General features: G+C 41.3%; 1 protein-coding gene across 2 annotated transcripts in view; it reads right to left on the reverse strand.

The window, feature by feature from the left end:
* Positions 1 to 17,350, reverse strand: part of igdcc4 (immunoglobulin superfamily, DCC subclass, member 4) — a 74,956-nt gene that overhangs the window by 39,299 nt on the left and 18,307 nt on the right. For both annotated transcript variants that reach the window (XM_078161094.1, XM_033621438.2), the window contains exons 2-3: positions 9,457 to 9,771; positions 2,133 to 2,274 (exon numbers count right to left, since the gene is read on the reverse strand). In XM_078161094.1, coding sequence (XP_078017220.1) covers positions 2,133 to 2,274; positions 9,457 to 9,771 — 457 coding nt within the window. The remainder of the gene's footprint in view (positions 1 to 2,132; positions 2,275 to 9,456; positions 9,772 to 17,350) is intronic.

The raw sequence follows: 17,350 nt of genomic DNA on the forward strand, positions 1-17,350 counted from the left end.
ACAAAGACACGGCGGTTGGAACCAAAGATCTCAAATTTGGACTCATCAGACCAAAGCACAGATTTCCACTGGTCTAATGTCCATTCCTTGTGTTTCTTGGCCCAAACAAATCTCTTCTGCTTGTTGCCTCTCCTTAGCAGTGGTTTCCTAGCAGCTATTTGACCATGAAGGCCTGATTGGCGCAGTCTCCTCTTAACAGTTGTTCTAGAGATGGGTCTGCTGCTAGAACTCTGTGTGGCATTCATCTGGTCTCTGATCTGAGCTGCTGTTAACTTGCAATTTCTGAGGCTGGTGACTCGGATGAACTTATCCTCAGAAGCAGAGGTGACTCTTGGTCTTCCTTTCCTGGGTCGGTCCTCATGTGTGCCAGTTTCGTTGTAGCGCTTGATGGTTTTTGCGACTCCACTTGGGGACACATTTAAAGTTTTTGCAATTTTCTGGACTGACTGACCTTCATTTCTTAAAGTAATGATGGCCACTCGTTTTTCTTTAGTTAGCTGATTGGTTCTTGCCATAATATGAATTTTAACAGTTGTCCAATAGGGCTGTCGGCTGTGTATTAACCTGACTTCTGCACAACACAACTGATGGTCCCAACCCCATTGATAAAGCAAGAAATTCCACTAATTAACCCTGATAAGGCACACCTGTGAAGTGGAAAACCATTTCAGGTGACTACCTCTTGAAGCTCATGGAGAGAATGCCAAGAGTGTGCAAAGCAGTAATCAGAGCAAAGGGTGGCTATTTTGAAGAAACTAGAATATAAAACATGTTTTCAGTTATTTCACCTTTTTTTGTTAAGTACATAACTCCACATGTGTTCATTCATAGTTTTGATGCCTTCAGTGAGAATCTACAATGTAAACAGTCATGAAAATAAAGAAAACGCATTGAATGAGAAGGTGTGTCCAAACTTTTGGCCTGTACTGTATGTCAGAAGCATGTAAAAATCCTTGTACCATTTTCAATTAGTAAACTGAGAAGCTCAAATGCAATCAACATTTAACTCATGCTGTACCTCTCATTTTTACATGGTGCAAAAAGATAATCCTTCACTTATTTACTGTGTGTATTCCAGTGAAAATGAGCTTAACAAACAATTGTCATTCTGTCATGTCACGGCATGTGCACACATTTCTGATCAATTGTGGAACTCAGCATGTGAGTTTTGCCGAACCAAATGCAAGTTTGTTATTGTTACATTAATAATGAAGCTCAGTTTAAGTTCAATCAGGAAGACTTTTTTTTATGCTATATCCATTCACAATTCCACCAGTCAGCGGACTATAGGTGTTCCCTTTGCCACGATTTCCTTCAGCCACTCATGTTGCTCACTTTAAATCTGTTCTCCTCTCTGCGCCTGTCAGCTGTCATTTTAAGCGGAATCGTTGCGCCCTCCTCCAACCCATTCACCTCCAATCACCTTATCCAGAGCCCAGGACAAGTTAATAAAAAGCTCATTCCTTTTCACGTCCAGATCCTCAGTTCCCTCTTCATCTCACCTCATCACCTCATCACCACCACCTGCGTCTAGACTCTGCAGAGAGGGTTCCCTAATCTACAACGTCTTTACCATCCTCCTGGAATATATGACATCGTGATGGGGTCTAATCGCCAAAGACTTTTCACATTTCTCATACTTATGTGCACATGTAAATACATATTCTTGTCTCTGAGAAAGAGTCTCTCCTGATTGAACGAGCTTTTATCTGCACTGGAATTTAACAGCCAGCTTGAGTTCACATCATAGTCAGACTGAATACAATTCACATTTAGCCTGTATGTGTTTCCCAGATTAAGTACATCACTGAGCTACGCTTTAGTTCACTTTTATAGGAAGTATTTAAACTAGAAAGCCACGTCTTATTTGGCTTTTCATGTCAATCATTTTATGGCATTATGTTTGGATCTAAAAGACAGCGCTAGGATGTTAATGAGAGAACAAATTAAGAGAAAAATTTGAGGTAAAAAAGAATATACTTTTAAAATAATTGGGTTAAAACAGCAGAAATCCTGACACAAGCCTGAGTAATCACATCGTTCATTCACTGATATTGTAAGAAAACAAAAAGACAGAAGAAAAGATGAAATCAGAAGGGGTGAAGGTCAACGCCAACACATAAAAGAGTCACCTTGTGTCCTCGGGGACAGCCACTGTGTCCTTTTCCCAGGTAATAACTGGTGTGGGTACTCCCTCAATCTGGCACTCGAAGCGGGCAGCTCCCCCAGCGGGCACCGTTTGGGGTGATGGCTCCTGATGGAACTTGGACAGACCTGAGGGTAAAGAGGTGATAGAGGTCAGGGAGGTATCTATCAAAGAAGAATTGGTGATTTCCCAGAGGACAGACACAAAAAGTGGCCCATATCTAAACCACCGCTTGTTGCAAATGACCTTTTCTTTAATGATCTAAAATGTGAGTGTCATGTCGGCTACCTCTAGGACACAGTTTGTTTGATGTAGGTCACACATGATGTGACTGACTATGCAATTATCTTGAAGGCCTGATTCACTGCCAGTTGACAGCTCCCTCATGGACAGTATCAGAGCACACACACACACATACACACACATGAGTGCACTAAATTGAATGGGCAGCAAAACTAATACCTTTTCATTTAAAATATCAACTTTATGGGAGTTTCTTTATTTCACTAAGTGCTCTTTAAAAACTGGCATACTTAAGTTCAGAATCTGTCCATGCAGACTTCTGATTATTGCATTCAGGCCATTTTAGGGATTTTAAAGGTACCATTTTCAATTTTGTAATTTAATTAAAAACTTGTTCAGACCATTTAAATACCATTGAATGTCCTGATTAGGAGAAATTTGGGGATTTAATCAGGCTTGGCTAGATTATTTCTCTCTGCAGGTCGAGTCTTGGCAAGGCTCCAATTTTCATCGCCTCAACACATTCACACGCACGGGAAAGCTTCCTACTGTAGATAATACTGAGCACCAGGGGGCAGCAGTGAGCACTGTCTGAGGGCCTCTAACCTCTGACCCCAACAGGCTGTTGGAGAAGAGAACAAAACCAGTTGGCTGTCCCAGCCACTTCGCCTGTAGCTGTGACTGAAGAGTGCAGAGTGGGGGGTGGATCAAAGGAGAGAGCAAAGAAAGAAGACAGAGGAGGCAACCAAAGGCAGTGAGGAAGCAGGAAGGTAACAGAAGGAGACTCCAAATCCCAACTGATGTAAGTAGGCTAGAAAATACAGTGCTGTATGAAGGCAGTAAACCAACCTTAGCGACACAACAGACTGTAAATCATTATACAGTTCAGTAAACTATAATATAAAACAAGTTGAGACGTGTGAATAAATAAATGCATCAGAACACAAACACAGTTTGTAATCAGTCATTCTTTCTGGCTTATTTATCCTGTTCTGTAACACGTTTTCTCCATGTGAGGCTAATCGCAGAACTGTGTTCACACCAAATCTGCACAGCATGAAAACATGTAAAGATCCAGCGGTGTGTTAAATACAGAAATCTACGTTGCAGGAAGGACAAGCTGATTCATGCATTTCAAAAAGCTGCAGAGATACTGTTTTATTACACAAGTGGTTAAATGTGAACAGATTACACAATTTCTAAACAACATATGTTTATTTGCAACAGATTAGATCTTACTTAGAGATAGAGATGTATAGGTGCAGAGGTGTTACTGTGCTATGCTAACATAGGTATCATAAGAGGCTCCCAGTGTGCATGGAGATGAATAACTTGTTTATGATAAGGTTTTTGAAGTATCCCATTTATGTGTTTGAGCATGTAAACACCATATTCCTGTTTATGAGAAACCCAAATATGCTAGCTGGAGTGCTGTGACAGAAACTGAGATGTATACAGGGTATAAGGGGGAATATGGATAACCTGTTTTCTCTGTGCTTATGTAAACATCATATCCCAAATATGATCATAACTGGGATAAGCCTCATAAACAGGATATTCATATAATTACACTCACAGATGCTGCTAAAATGCAGATGTTTAGCAGGTGTAATGTTTACCAGATTCACCATTGTATTTTAGTGTGTTAGCATGCAAATGTTTGCTGATTAGCACTGATGGGAATGTCTTAAACTAGGCACCAGATAAAAAGTTATGGTCTATGATAATTTATTCTGAGGGGAACGTGATCGTGTTTACCAAATCTCCAAGCAATACCTCCAATAGTCAGAATTTTTTGGCATGTCATAGTATAGGTTCATTTTGCAACTCTTGCCCTGAGCACCTCACAAATCTTTTGAGCCGCAAACCTCTTTTAACATTGTTAACTATTGGCTCTGTTAGCACCATTAGTGGTGTCAGCAGGGTTGGTGGTGCTAGTTAACAATATTAAGGGGGTGTGGCAGCTCCAAATGAAGCTGCTTACTTACCAGGGCTACCTAGGGAAAGACCAGAGGGTGGCCACCATGTTTCTGCAGCAACACTATTGGAGTTGTGCCACTAGCTAGCTCCAACCAGAGACTGCAGGATGGGCAGTGGCCACTATGTGTGTTAACATGGCCAGCAAGCTGTTTGTCAGCAGAGCCAACACAAAATAATAAATAAACGGCAAGACATTAAACATTAAAATTTCAACACCACTAAGAGTATAGCACTTTGAGACGCAGTGCTAAAGCTCACTGTGCCAGTGCAGCACCTACTGTACAAGGAAACCACAAGGAAAGGCCTCTTGTATTACACATCATTTTGTTTTGGAGGGTATTTCTGAAAAAAATTAACCAGTTAGCTACTGATATAATATTTATACCTATGTTTTCGTTAGTGTACAGTCACCAGAAACTAAAAAAAATGTGTGTTTTCATTACCTTAGAATGAGCCATATCTACATACAGAGCTGGTCCTCTTCCACAAGGTCTGCCATGTTGCTTCTACATTAGCCCAAAACAGACAACCCAAACACTGGCTCTAGAGTTGGCCATCATAGTTCTTTTACATGTTTGGCACACAGTGATGGGAGAGGTTTCAGTTGTTTGCAGTGTGCAACCTTCTCACAAGATGCTCTTAAACCATACACACAGGACCATTAAACTCAAAACCACAAATGTTCAGCCTAATTGTGGCGCTAGAGGAAATGTCATGTCAGGGAATCACCGGAGTCATTAGGATAGATCATCTGGAAATCATGAATGTCCATACACAGTTTTGTGCCAGTCCATCTAGCAGATTTTGAGAACTTTTTACCCGCTGGTGGCGCGATGAAAAGTCAGCAAACCACCAAATACTCATCGAGATATTTCACTAAAAACACAAATTGCATGCATTCTATTGGTGTCATTAGAGGTCGAGTCAAGTAATTACCAAAGTCAGTATTATTCATCCTCTGTATGTAAAAAAAATCATAGCAATCCATCCAATAGTTGTTAGTGGTGGACTTACAGGCCACTAGGCCAACATTGCCATCCATAAAGCCGCAGCTAGCATGGCTAAAAAGCTGCATTAGAGTAGAGACAGGGATGTTCCTGAGTTAAGACAAGCAAAACTTTGGGAGGGAGGACTGAGTGAAGATCCTCACACTAGCTTCCAAACTTGTTTCTGTTTCTGGGCGTTTTCAAACTTGCAGCCAATCACATGGCAGCCTCTCGAATTTCAAGCTACCCCAATTTATTGGACAAGATTTCCTCCAGAAACCACTGCAAGCTTGATGAGACACTGGGAGGACTTTCCGAGATTACCCTAACCCCTATCACACCAACTGTTAGTCATGGCAACAAACTGGCCATCTGTGTTTTCCTACCGCGCTGAGGGAACAAAGTTTCTCAATGAGTACACAGAGGCACACACACTTGCTTGGCCGTAGTAGCAGAAAGCATTTGATTCATTTTAGAAACACTTGCAATGACTGTTGCATAGCGAGCTTTGCAGGAGTTGATCATTAAACCCTTCTACTTCCAGCCATTACACAGCATGATGCCCTCATGTAAACATTCCACCTGTGACACTGCCAAAGAGCACTGCCAGACTCACTGCATGTGTGTTAACTTGAGTGCAAACTACTTGTACCTCAGTGTTTACTCTAGTGCTCCAGCTTGCGCCTTGATGCCTGTGCACGGACTGCTTGTGATTTCATTACTGGATCACTGTGTGCATCTACGTATGTGCATGAGTGTCGGTGGGGGGGTGTCTGTATGTGAGTGGTGAACAACAGCTGATCAGCGAGAGTGCACATGAGCACACTTTAATGCAAAAGGGGGAGGAGGGTGCTCAGAGAAGACACTTTTCCTGTGCTGTGATGGAACAATGGCAACTGGCTGGGCTTCCACCTCCGCTCTGTCAAAGCATAATCATATTAGTCTTTTCCCAGGACTCCATGAGTGTCCCTCGCAATGAAATTCCATGACAGACGCACCTGGCACCATGGCATTTTTCAGAATAACACCCCCAACAAAAGGTGACATATACAGCCACAGGGTCAAAAAATATGTGCAATTGTTTCCTAGCAACAAGGTCTCTCTATGTTTTTTTTTTTTTTTTTTTTTTAAAAATATTCTCAGGCAGCTCCTTGGGCACTGCTCTATGAGAAGTGTGTAACCCTTCAATGCACTAAATAAAAAGTCCCCATCTCGTCTTTCTTTGCTCACTCTTGTTCGTCTTTTTTCACTGCTTCCCTCTCTCTCTCTCTCCTGCCCTTGACTTTACCCTGGACTCTTTCTCTGTCTTTGTCTGTCCCCCTATCTATGCCCCACTCTTTGGCTCCACAGCTATCAGATTGCAGCATTTTTCCCCTCCCCTTGTGCAAGCAGATAATTCCACCCGTGACCTCTCTGCTACCCAGCTTTCAGGCTGACTAACAGTGTGAAAACCCATCAAGCATGCCCCCAGCCTCAACAGATATTTGTAATAGCAACTGGGAAATATGTGCAGTATGAAATTTTAATTTCCTATTTACAGTATGCTGCCCTTTTAAGCTTTATAAAGGTGTTCAGTTCTGTCAGGTTTGGCATTCATGCAGGAATGACCTGTCACACAGCAACACTGACAAAAGGAAACCATTTATACTCTGTGGAACTTTTTTTTTTTTTTTTTTTTTTGTTTGAAATAAATGCTTGAGCCTGGAAATTAGTGTTAGATGTGCTTGGACTACCATCGCTCATCTTGAAGTGATTCTCCTCGTCCCCTTTTCATTTTTTCAAAGGCATGGAGTGCATAGAGATGTACATTTTGAGAGTGATGATGATTGCATGCATTAATATCAAGCTGCCTCAAAATTACAATTTACTAAAATCACATGACTCTCATGTGAGTTGAAAATAAAGAGGTACTGTGATTAAATCAACATGCATGCATAAAAATGTGTACAAAATATCTCTAAAGCCTAAAAAAATAAATAAAATGTACTTTTCTACCACATTCTTTGTAAATGAAGAGCAAAAATGCAAACGTATTAAGTGCACACAGCTTGTTTGTATGGAGGAGAGAGCACACTTTTTATGATTATGACATCGGCTTTTTGACTGTAATGGGTTTGCAAAAGCTGGTAGGAATTAGGAAATATTGACATTCACCTCAGCAGTCTCATAATGAGAAAGGTTAATTGGTCTAATTAACATTAAAAGCTGCTTTTTTTTCCCCCTGCATCATCATTTACCCGTGGATGTGTTTGGGAAATGTAATGCGCGCACTGTATGCCGCCTCTGGCATTCTGCCGAGAGAAAAGTGAGGTACAGACCAAAATACTGTTTATCTGTATCCAAGGAGAAGGCAGGTCTCTTTCACTGCGTCTCTCCCCTTCCAACACATTCACATGCTTTTAGACAAGGCCACATGCATCATGTACTGCGACAGGGAAACTGGAGCAGGTGGGTTTCGTAATGTGTTTTCACAGATGTGATCTCTGCTACGTTCTCTCTTCAGTCTCATTTCTGCTGGCGAAGACGCAGTAGGAAATGGGAATGTCCGCTCAATGTCAATGTTGAGGCAGTTTCGGCTTCGACCTCCTGCGCACTGGTCACATCTATCTCATAGCCTCTCGCCGCTGATTTAATTCAAAAGCCATACACACACATGCCTGTGCGTATACACACATATGCAAACTGAAGGTCATTCTTAATGGTCTCTGAAGCTTTTCCTTTCACCATCACCGCAAACTCTCTTTAGCCTTTTCTGCCGTCTCACCATTCATCCCACACACACCCCCTACCCCTCCTTTACGCCTTATTGTCCCTTAAACAAGGGATCCTCATAAATAGGCATGTGACAGCTGACAAAAGCAGGGGCATCCACAAAGGATACAGTCTCATTTTACACAAAGCTAATGACTAAATAAAGACTACCACTTAAGAGTGTGAGAGAAAGAGGCCTCCTTGGAAGGGCGATTAAAAAGCTACAGCCTGTCCTCTCGGCCCTCCCACCTACATCTCCCTGTTCATTTTTTTATTTCAACCCACTCGACCTCCTTCGCTCTATGCCTTTTAACAGACTGTTGTTTAAAAGTGTACCTGTTCCCAGGACACTTGTTAGCGCTCCACCAGAGAATAAGTCTGCTATCTGAGGCAGAGGAAAACCAAGTTCATCTCCGTCCATGCAGGGAAATTCCCCCGACAAATCTGACAAATCACATTGCTCTCTCTCTCTCTCTCTCTCTCTCTCTCTCTCCCTCCCTGTGTGTATACCCAGCTGAATGCTTTAAATGGATGAATGAATCAAACCAATATTCCTCCATTACATCATACTCCTCCTGCAGTTTGTAGCATTTTGTCTGCCCCTAGACACAACACCACATGTACAATGACAATGAAGTAACATGCAGTAGCATACAGTATTTTCATATGATATGATCATAGTTTTTCAGGCCTTCATAATATTGGTTTCATGCTACAATCTAACCTCATGATTAGGAATAAAACATCAGGAAATAGCTTAACATATCCATCACAGTTTCCCACAGCCCGAGGCAACATCTCCAAATGTCTCATTTTGCACAACGAAGAGTAGAAAAATCCAAAGATATGCAAACCACTATCATAGCAGACTCCAAAAGCAGCAAAAGTCTGCATCTGAGAAGCTGCAAACAGTAAATTTATGTCATTTTTACTTAAAAAAAATGACTAAAATGACTGCTCAGAATTGTTAGCGATTAATTTTCTGTTGATCACCTGATCAATCAAATTACTGAGTTTTACTTTTACTCCATCCATTCCTATTTATTTTCTCTATCCATGAACTTATTACACTTTAGAATTGAGGCTTATCCCAGCATGCATTAGGCAAAAGGTAGGATAAAGTATAGACAAATCTCCAGTCTATCAGGGCCGCAGAAAGACAGAATATACTACTCGTATTGCACCTAAACACAATGTTGAGCCTCCAGCTAACCTGGGGCCCTACATGTGCACATATGCTTTAATTTGCATACATTCTGATTCATTCATTTAATCAAAACAAATGCTATACTTGGGCATTAGAATGCTAGAGCCCTGCTGGAGTTGCAAATCTATCTGCTGGACACCTACTTGCTAGGAGAACATTTACAGTCCGGCTGGTCAGGGCTCCAATGGCGCTGGCACTCATGCAGCTGTAGCCCCCCTCTACACCGTGGGCAGGCTGGCCATCCTTAGAGGTCGGCAGCAGGAGGAGGGATGCGTTGGCCAAATACTGCAGGAAGTCGCCCCCCTCCGGAGGCAAAGGCTGGCCATTTTGAAGCCAGGTGACATTGAAGGGTGTATCGCTGGCCCCAAGGTTGCAGTCCAGCAAGAGGGGCAAACCTGGCTCCAACACTACATGGCTGGGCCCAGCCCCGCAGCTCAGCTCCACGGAAACAGGCTTTTCTGTTTGGGACAAAGGGAAAAGTTTGATTAAGTTCATCTTGTTTTTTAAATATGATCCTTAATTTTTAACCATCTATTCATCAGAGTAATGTGTGCACAATATATACAGATCCTCGCTGCAACCCTCTGGAGGAACCTTTATATTGCTCTGTGATCACTATCACACATCAGCTATAAATTAAATATTGCACTTTTCTTCTTCATTGATCCAATTATTCAGACATCTGCGTCATTTGTCATTTTTTTTGTCCACTTTATCAATTTCAGCGTTTCGCAATTTGTCATCTTATAACATAATTTCAATGGAATCAATAGTGTTGGCAAGACAGATGGAGAGGGGCAGTGCATTCCAGAGGCAGGGTGTTTTGGGGACAGACAGGAGGCCAGAGTCAGAGGAAGAGGAGGAGCTCTGAAAATGAATTGGGCGCAGAGGCACAAAGGGATTTGTATGTCAGCAGCAGGACATTAAAGTCAGTGGGAGAGAGAGGAAGTCCTGGAGTGAGAGGTTGATGAGCTGGTGTGAGATGAGCGGCAGAGTGCTACACAAACTCCAGTCAAAGGAGATGTTGTTGTCTAATCACAGGAATATTACCGTGCTAAAACTTCATTTTTATTTATCATTAGGAAACATAATTTTGAAAGAAAGTTGCAAATGATTCATAGTCATGTTGTGTATGTTCTGACACACAGTTTTCTCCAGTCATTACATTAATGTCTCTCACCCACACAGTTTATATTATCTTGTATTTATAACAGTAAGTGCTGCAAAACAGTTTTAACACTGCTATTAAAGAACAAGGTGAAAGAAGAAAAGGATGAAAAAAGAATCTTAGGAGAAAAGGGAGTTGATGAACAAAGTAGAGGGGAAAGATCAAGAGAGAGACGGAGATATGAGATAAAAAGAACTGAAGACTTCAAACCCTGACTGACACGACGACAGTTCATTATCTTTTATGAGCAGGCTGAATGGCATGACACAAATAAAGTAAAAACATTTAAAGTAAGGGGCAATAATAGCTCTACTTCACTATACTACACATCCGACCGATGATCTATTGTTGATGCCTTTAATGTGTGCATTAACATCTGTTGTGTGATCTGGGGGAGGCTGGAGAATGTTTTCTTCTTTGTAAATGGACAATAAAGTTACAAACAACCAGAGAAGTGCTGTAAAATGGAGCTTATTGAATGTGAGTCACTTTGTGCTTGGGTGAAATGTAACTGCATTTTCATGCTTGTATTTTATAAAAGAAGAAGTGAGAATCAAACTTTTTAAAGAGCTACAGTCAGACCTTTAGGTACAACAAGTGGCAATTGTGATGAGACATTCATCATATCCCCATTGGGCATGGGTGAATTATGAGACAGTGGGCTCCTGGGCACAAATAAAGCAGCAACCTCCGGGGCTGAAAACTGGAGCCAACACAGAAGTGCCAAAAACTGCCGCTCTTTGAACGGCTGCTTGAGGCTGGCTCCAGAGGCCAGTCAATCACCATAGACTCCCATGTTCAAACGTCTGACTAACAGCAGAAATAAATATGTTTACAGCCTGGTACAAAAACGGTTTTGGTCTCTATAGCTCATTTCTTTCTTCATGACAACTCTACAGGAGGGTGAATTTTTATATAACTTGCCCATTTATTTTATTAAGTTTAATTAAGGGCGGGCCGCTTTAGTAACAGACTGTCTGCCGATAGTGTCCTCAGCTTCACAATCAGATCCACCCCTCGCTCCTCCACAGTTCTAGCCTCTTGCCCAAATATTGTCACTCTTGGCCCCAAAAACGAGATGGTGACAGCTGCAATGCTGAACTTGAGGCGTCAAAAGTCCATAAACCAATGGGTGATGTCCTACATCGAGGTTTGAAATACAGACTTTGTGGTAATTTTGTCTCTTTTTTTGTTTAGGATCTGCTTGTCATAGTAACTCAGAACATTTTCTTGTGGTTTTGTGTCTCTTTGTGGTTCCTTTGCATGTCTTTGTGTCTTTTTGTGGTCAGTATGTCCTGACACCTAAGGCTCCTGGGCCTGTGCCTGGTAGGCCTGTACAGTAATCCATCCTTGCTGTTGGGTAATTCTATTTGAGATACTGTATGTTGTCAGGATTTTTAAAATTCCTTGGATTTCATTTTCATTTATGTGACTAAAGTACTTCTACCAATTTAGCACCTTCTAAGCTTTGAAGTGAGTTCCCTCATATTGCTTTTAAAACCTCTGTACTCTTACTGTCTGACCACCCCTATAGACAAACCTGGTGGCTGACTTATGTGTTGAGCTCTCAAGTGTAGCCACAATTACTGCGGTGTCAGAATTCAACTGAACACATTATCACTGACAGTGAAGCAGAGATGTTTGGGTTGTTGCCAGTCATCAGATGTAAGTAGTCTGTGTGAATGGGGAGGTTTTGCAGTCACAACCCTCGCTAGTTTCAAATTAGCTTCGGCAGCCTTTGGGGAAAAAAACAACATTAACCTATCACTTCTGTTTGACCTCCACAGTCTGGATGTAAAAGTGCAGTGCAGCAATTAAACCCAGCAGGAATTACTTGCTAGCTTATGATTTAAATCACCACACTACGCTTTCTTGCAATGCAATCAGAAGAAATCCATCACCTAATAAAAAATATATAATCTACTCTTTTCCAGAGTGTCTGTTTCTTGGTGGAGCAGCACAGCCGAGAAAAGACTTCCAGCCATCTGTCAAAACTGGACTACATTTCATTTTAAAGTTTACATTTTTAAAATGATATCCTTTATTTTTATTTATTAAAAATAAAAAGCTCTACTGAATCTCTTGGACAGAGCTCTTGGCAAAGAGGTGAAATAATCTGCATACATTACAATGTTATACACAGAGTTACACAAGTGAGGTGTCACCACAGTAATGTTAGATTGTTTACTTCTGCCTACAACTGGGGTTCATATATAGCTGACAAATATAAATTAAGGTTAAGCCAATTTAAACGTCTTTTTTATGAAGTCATTACTGTACCCGCGCAGTAATATCATTTAAACTTCCTTTCTATAGGTCATTTGACAAACCTCTTCATGCATCCAGCATAGAAACACTATTTTCTCACATACTTACATTAGCACACACACATACACACACGGACAGGTTTCTTTCAGCTTCTCTTTCTCCAGCGTTGGATTAATTAAGTTAATGGGAGATGGAATTTTTTCCTTGATTAAATGAGGCCTGACCCCCCACCATCACTTCCTGATGAAGAGGCTGGGTAATGCTGAGAAAGGCTGCGCCGCGCTGTGGCATATACACACACACACACACACACAAACCTGCCATGGAGACAACATAAACATGCATGCACCAAGAGACACATAGAAACACACATGTAAAGAAAACTAAAACACACTCACACTCATGTGGGAACAGAAACATCAGTGTATAAGCGTGCGAGCACACACACACTGACACAGATCACCTCCACTGCTCCTCTCTTCCTTGCTCCCATTTCAACTAATTAGGTCTCATTAAGTCATTAAAACGTTAGCAGCCATTTCCCAGCTCACTGCCAATGGTTTCACTTGGCGAGAGGTGGGGATCATTCGGCGTTGGATATGGAAGCCATTACGTCTCATAAAACTGGAGTGGAAGTGTGATGAGGAACATGCAAGACAGAAAAAAAGCAGGAAAACACTAATTTTCCCAATTAACCTGTGTACAGCTAATTATATAATAAGATGAAATGAAACATAGGTGTCCAGCTTAAAGAAAGTTACAGTAAGAGTAGAGTCCTGTTGAGGGACTAGCATGACCTGTTATCCTTTAAAAAAAAGGTATGGTAAGTATATCACATATTTCAGGTAGTGGCTGTTTCACCTGGGAATAAAACACTTGATATTGAGTCATACGTTCCCACCAGAAACCTCCACATGCCCTGGATTTGTGGCCATGTGCAGCACACACACACACATACACACATGTTCACACGTTGACATGTTCCCACATGCCCATTATAACACACACACACACACACACACACACAGACTCACGCACGCCCACAGAGTAACTATCAGTGTATCATGTGGACACAATGTGGTGAAGGGGGTGGAGGGGTGGGGGGGATCTGTGAAGTGGCCATTTTGCCATTTTACTGTACAAATGGGAGCTGCTGGAAAGGACAGGATGCACTCTGGGATATAGCCGCGACGGCGTGGTCCCACCAACCTGTACTGAATGGATTGTGATGGCATTGTGCCAAGAGGTTCATAGCTTACACTAAGTAGAGAGAGGACAGTGGTTTATAAAAGGGCCAGGGGATGAAATAGAGCCTGTGTTGTGGTTACTACAAACAAACCCGAGGACCATGACAGGACAACAGGAGAGAAAAAGAGAAACAAAGACGCAAACACTCCACACACAAATGACAGGGTGCCCCTTAGCAGATCAGAAATTATTTTGACACCATATTTGGGCGTATAATATCTTTTAAATCATGCCAATTACAGTAATTTATTATAAATATGAATATATGTGGGTACTATTCCCTAGATTTTTTAAATAAATTCACATGTGGTGCACCTCCACACTACTGCCATATATCAGGAGATAAAATGGATAGACTGAAGACTGATTTGCAGTCCTGTTCACGATAAAATACACACACACATAAAAAAGAAAGGGACAGAAGAGAAACAAGACACACACTGACAAAAATACAGACAGTCCTTGTCTGTCACCCTCACAGAGAAGAAGAGAGAAAAGGCAGGGGAAATGGAGAAGTAGGGAGGACAGCGCTCTTGATACCATCAACACTATTCCGCTGGTCCTTTTCTGTTAATGGATCACCTATTCACAAAATGTTTGGGAGAACAGAAGGAGAGAGAGGAGGAGCGGGAGGAGGAGAGTGACCCAACGCAGTGAATAGTTCACCCTGCCCAGCTCGCTGTCAACAGAGACTGGACACCACATGACCCCGAGGCCACAACTCAAGTTTCCAGTCTCTCAAGCAAAGCTATCCAATACCTCAGGCCTTTCAGGAACTATATGAGATATGGACAAAGAGGCTCAGCTAAAACTGGTGCTTCACAAAATGAATTGAATGTTCTTTTTTCCTGATGCTGCCAGTAGGGGTGGGCAATATGGACCAAATCTCCAGTCATTGTATATGTAATTTCATATCAAGGTAACATTATATATTATGATATGTTCTTTAAATTCAATTAAGAAATGGTTTAAAATAACTATAATGTACTTTATCACAAGACTATTTTCTGTGTTTATTTGGAATTTCCATACAAATAAAAAATAGCTTCCCCACAAGAAAAAAAACACACAAGATAAAAAAAAAAGACTCAAAATAGTAGAGCTTAAATTCTTTCAAAGTCAAAGCTTTACTGTTCCTGAGAACAATATTTTCATAGATTTCTGTATTCACAGCTTCATTCTCCTCCTTCATGTCAGCCATAATCATGTTACCATGTGAAGCTGCTGGATTTATGTCATCTCGCAGGGACCCATACACAATGTTACGTAGCCTGCCCCAAATAGCTCTACTGGTGGACACATTTCTACCATTGCATGGTGTCATATTGCCCAGTCCTCTACCCCAGTATTTATACTGTATGTTGTCATCTGTTTTGCACAGTTCTGACCTTGTCCTGATATCCATCATGCTGGCTTCTGTAGGCACAGTGATACTTTGTGCTAAATGCTAGCATTGGCATGCTAAGATGCCCACAATGACAATGCTAATGTGCTTATGTTTAACAGGTATAATGTTCATCATCTTAGTTTAGCAAATTAGCATGCTAACATTAGTAAAATTGTACTTAACACAAAGTCCTGACAACATGCTGGCTTTTGTACTTAGGCACAGTGATGCTTAGTGCTAAATGCTAGCATTGGCATGCTAAGCTGCTCACAAGGCCAAGGCTAACATGTTTTGCTTAACAAGTATAATGTCACCGTCTTAGTTTAGCAAATTAGAATACTAACATTAGCAAAATAGCACTACACACACAGTCCAGCTGAGATGTTGTCAAAAATGTCTTTTTATTGATACTTATCGATACTGAAAATTTGAAATGGTTTCATTTATTTTCTGTAGTTCTCTGCTACAAGGGCAAAAAAACCTCACATTATAGCCTTATAGCCTATATTTATCTTTCAATTAAAAATATGAAATTGTATGCTCTCAAGGTCAATTTTCCCCCTGGTATTGAATATTAGTATCTTCTCTAAGGTGTTGTATAAAAGTTAGAAATTCCAGTATCATAGTAACACTAGTTGAGGCTGATGGGAATGTCATTCATTTTGAAGGTATTTCGTCATAAATTAAAGTAGTAAAAATCACCAAAGTTACTACAATTCATACTCCAAGAAACGGCAATCCCTCCAATAGTTGTTGAAATATTTCAATCAGGACCAAAGTGGTGGATGGACCACGACACTGACATTGCATAGTAGCATGGTTAGAAACTGGTACAAGTACTATAGTGCTGAATAACAAGTGCCAAGTAGGCTGACAGAGGTCACAAAAAAGAAACTGAGAGAGTGGATACAAGACCAAGAGAGAAACCCAGAATTACAGAATGAAATACAGGACTGAACAGTGCAGATAAGATTAGGGCAGCCTTGAGACTCAATTGAAAGAGAGCAGAGAAATGTGATTACAGGAGCTTTTGTGAAGAGGGACCACTAAAGCACTCAAAAGCAGGGATAACCAGATTGCCTTGTACCTCCTGCTAAATTGACACAGCAGCAGTAGATAATTGCTACGAGTTGTTCCTGAATGATGTTGGCAATGTATTGCATTGTACATGTAGGTAGTACTTGTCTCGGAAAAATTGTGTTGTAGGACATCAAGATGCACTGAAACCTAAACACGGGCTGAGTGGACAGCGACAGATGGTCTGATTGATAGCACTGGGCCGTTTACAGCAGGATAACTGTGTGTGTGTTCGTGTATGTGTGGTAGGTCTGGATCCCACAAACCAAACCTCAAATCAAGCTCAACTAGTGCTCGCCTGTTGTTTGAGCGCAGCCTTTGTTTGCTAATTCAATCCCCTTACATTGATAACAACAAGGTAAAAAATAGCCCAGGCACTTACACGTGCTTGTGGCCAAAAGCTATCCAGCGTGTGAATAAATCGATATTTTGAAGCCACAGTTGTGATAATCTGAGCAGAGAGGCAGCTAGCGATAAAGCCTGCAGGGAGATGGAGCCTCTCAGATTTTGGTATGCAGGTAGAAATGCCTGTGTAATAGCAAGAAACAGAAAGTCTGACTGACAGACGCACTTCACCACTGTCTAAACATTTAGGCTTTTATCAAGTAGGTAGGCTTCATCTCTGGCTTTACCTATTAAAATTGTTGCTTTGGGAATAGGGATCTTTCCAGAAAAATGAGGGGCGCCGTCAGGCATCTGAAGCATGACACGCATTCAGCCCTCTTTTAGAGTCTTAAATTGCTCTGATGGCAAATAAAAGTCTCTGTTTACTAGTTAAGCAATGCTGCATACAGAGCGCTCAACATTTCACTGAATCCACAGCGAGGCTGTGAGTCACTCAACAATCTGAACAGCTGCCGTGTCAGGTGTTAACCGTTCAAGCTGTGTT

Source organism: Epinephelus lanceolatus, chromosome 2 (genome assembly GCF_041903045.1).
Source record: "Epinephelus lanceolatus isolate andai-2023 chromosome 2, ASM4190304v1, whole genome shotgun sequence".
Lineage (NCBI taxonomy): Eukaryota > Metazoa > Chordata > Actinopteri > Perciformes > Serranidae > Epinephelus > Epinephelus lanceolatus.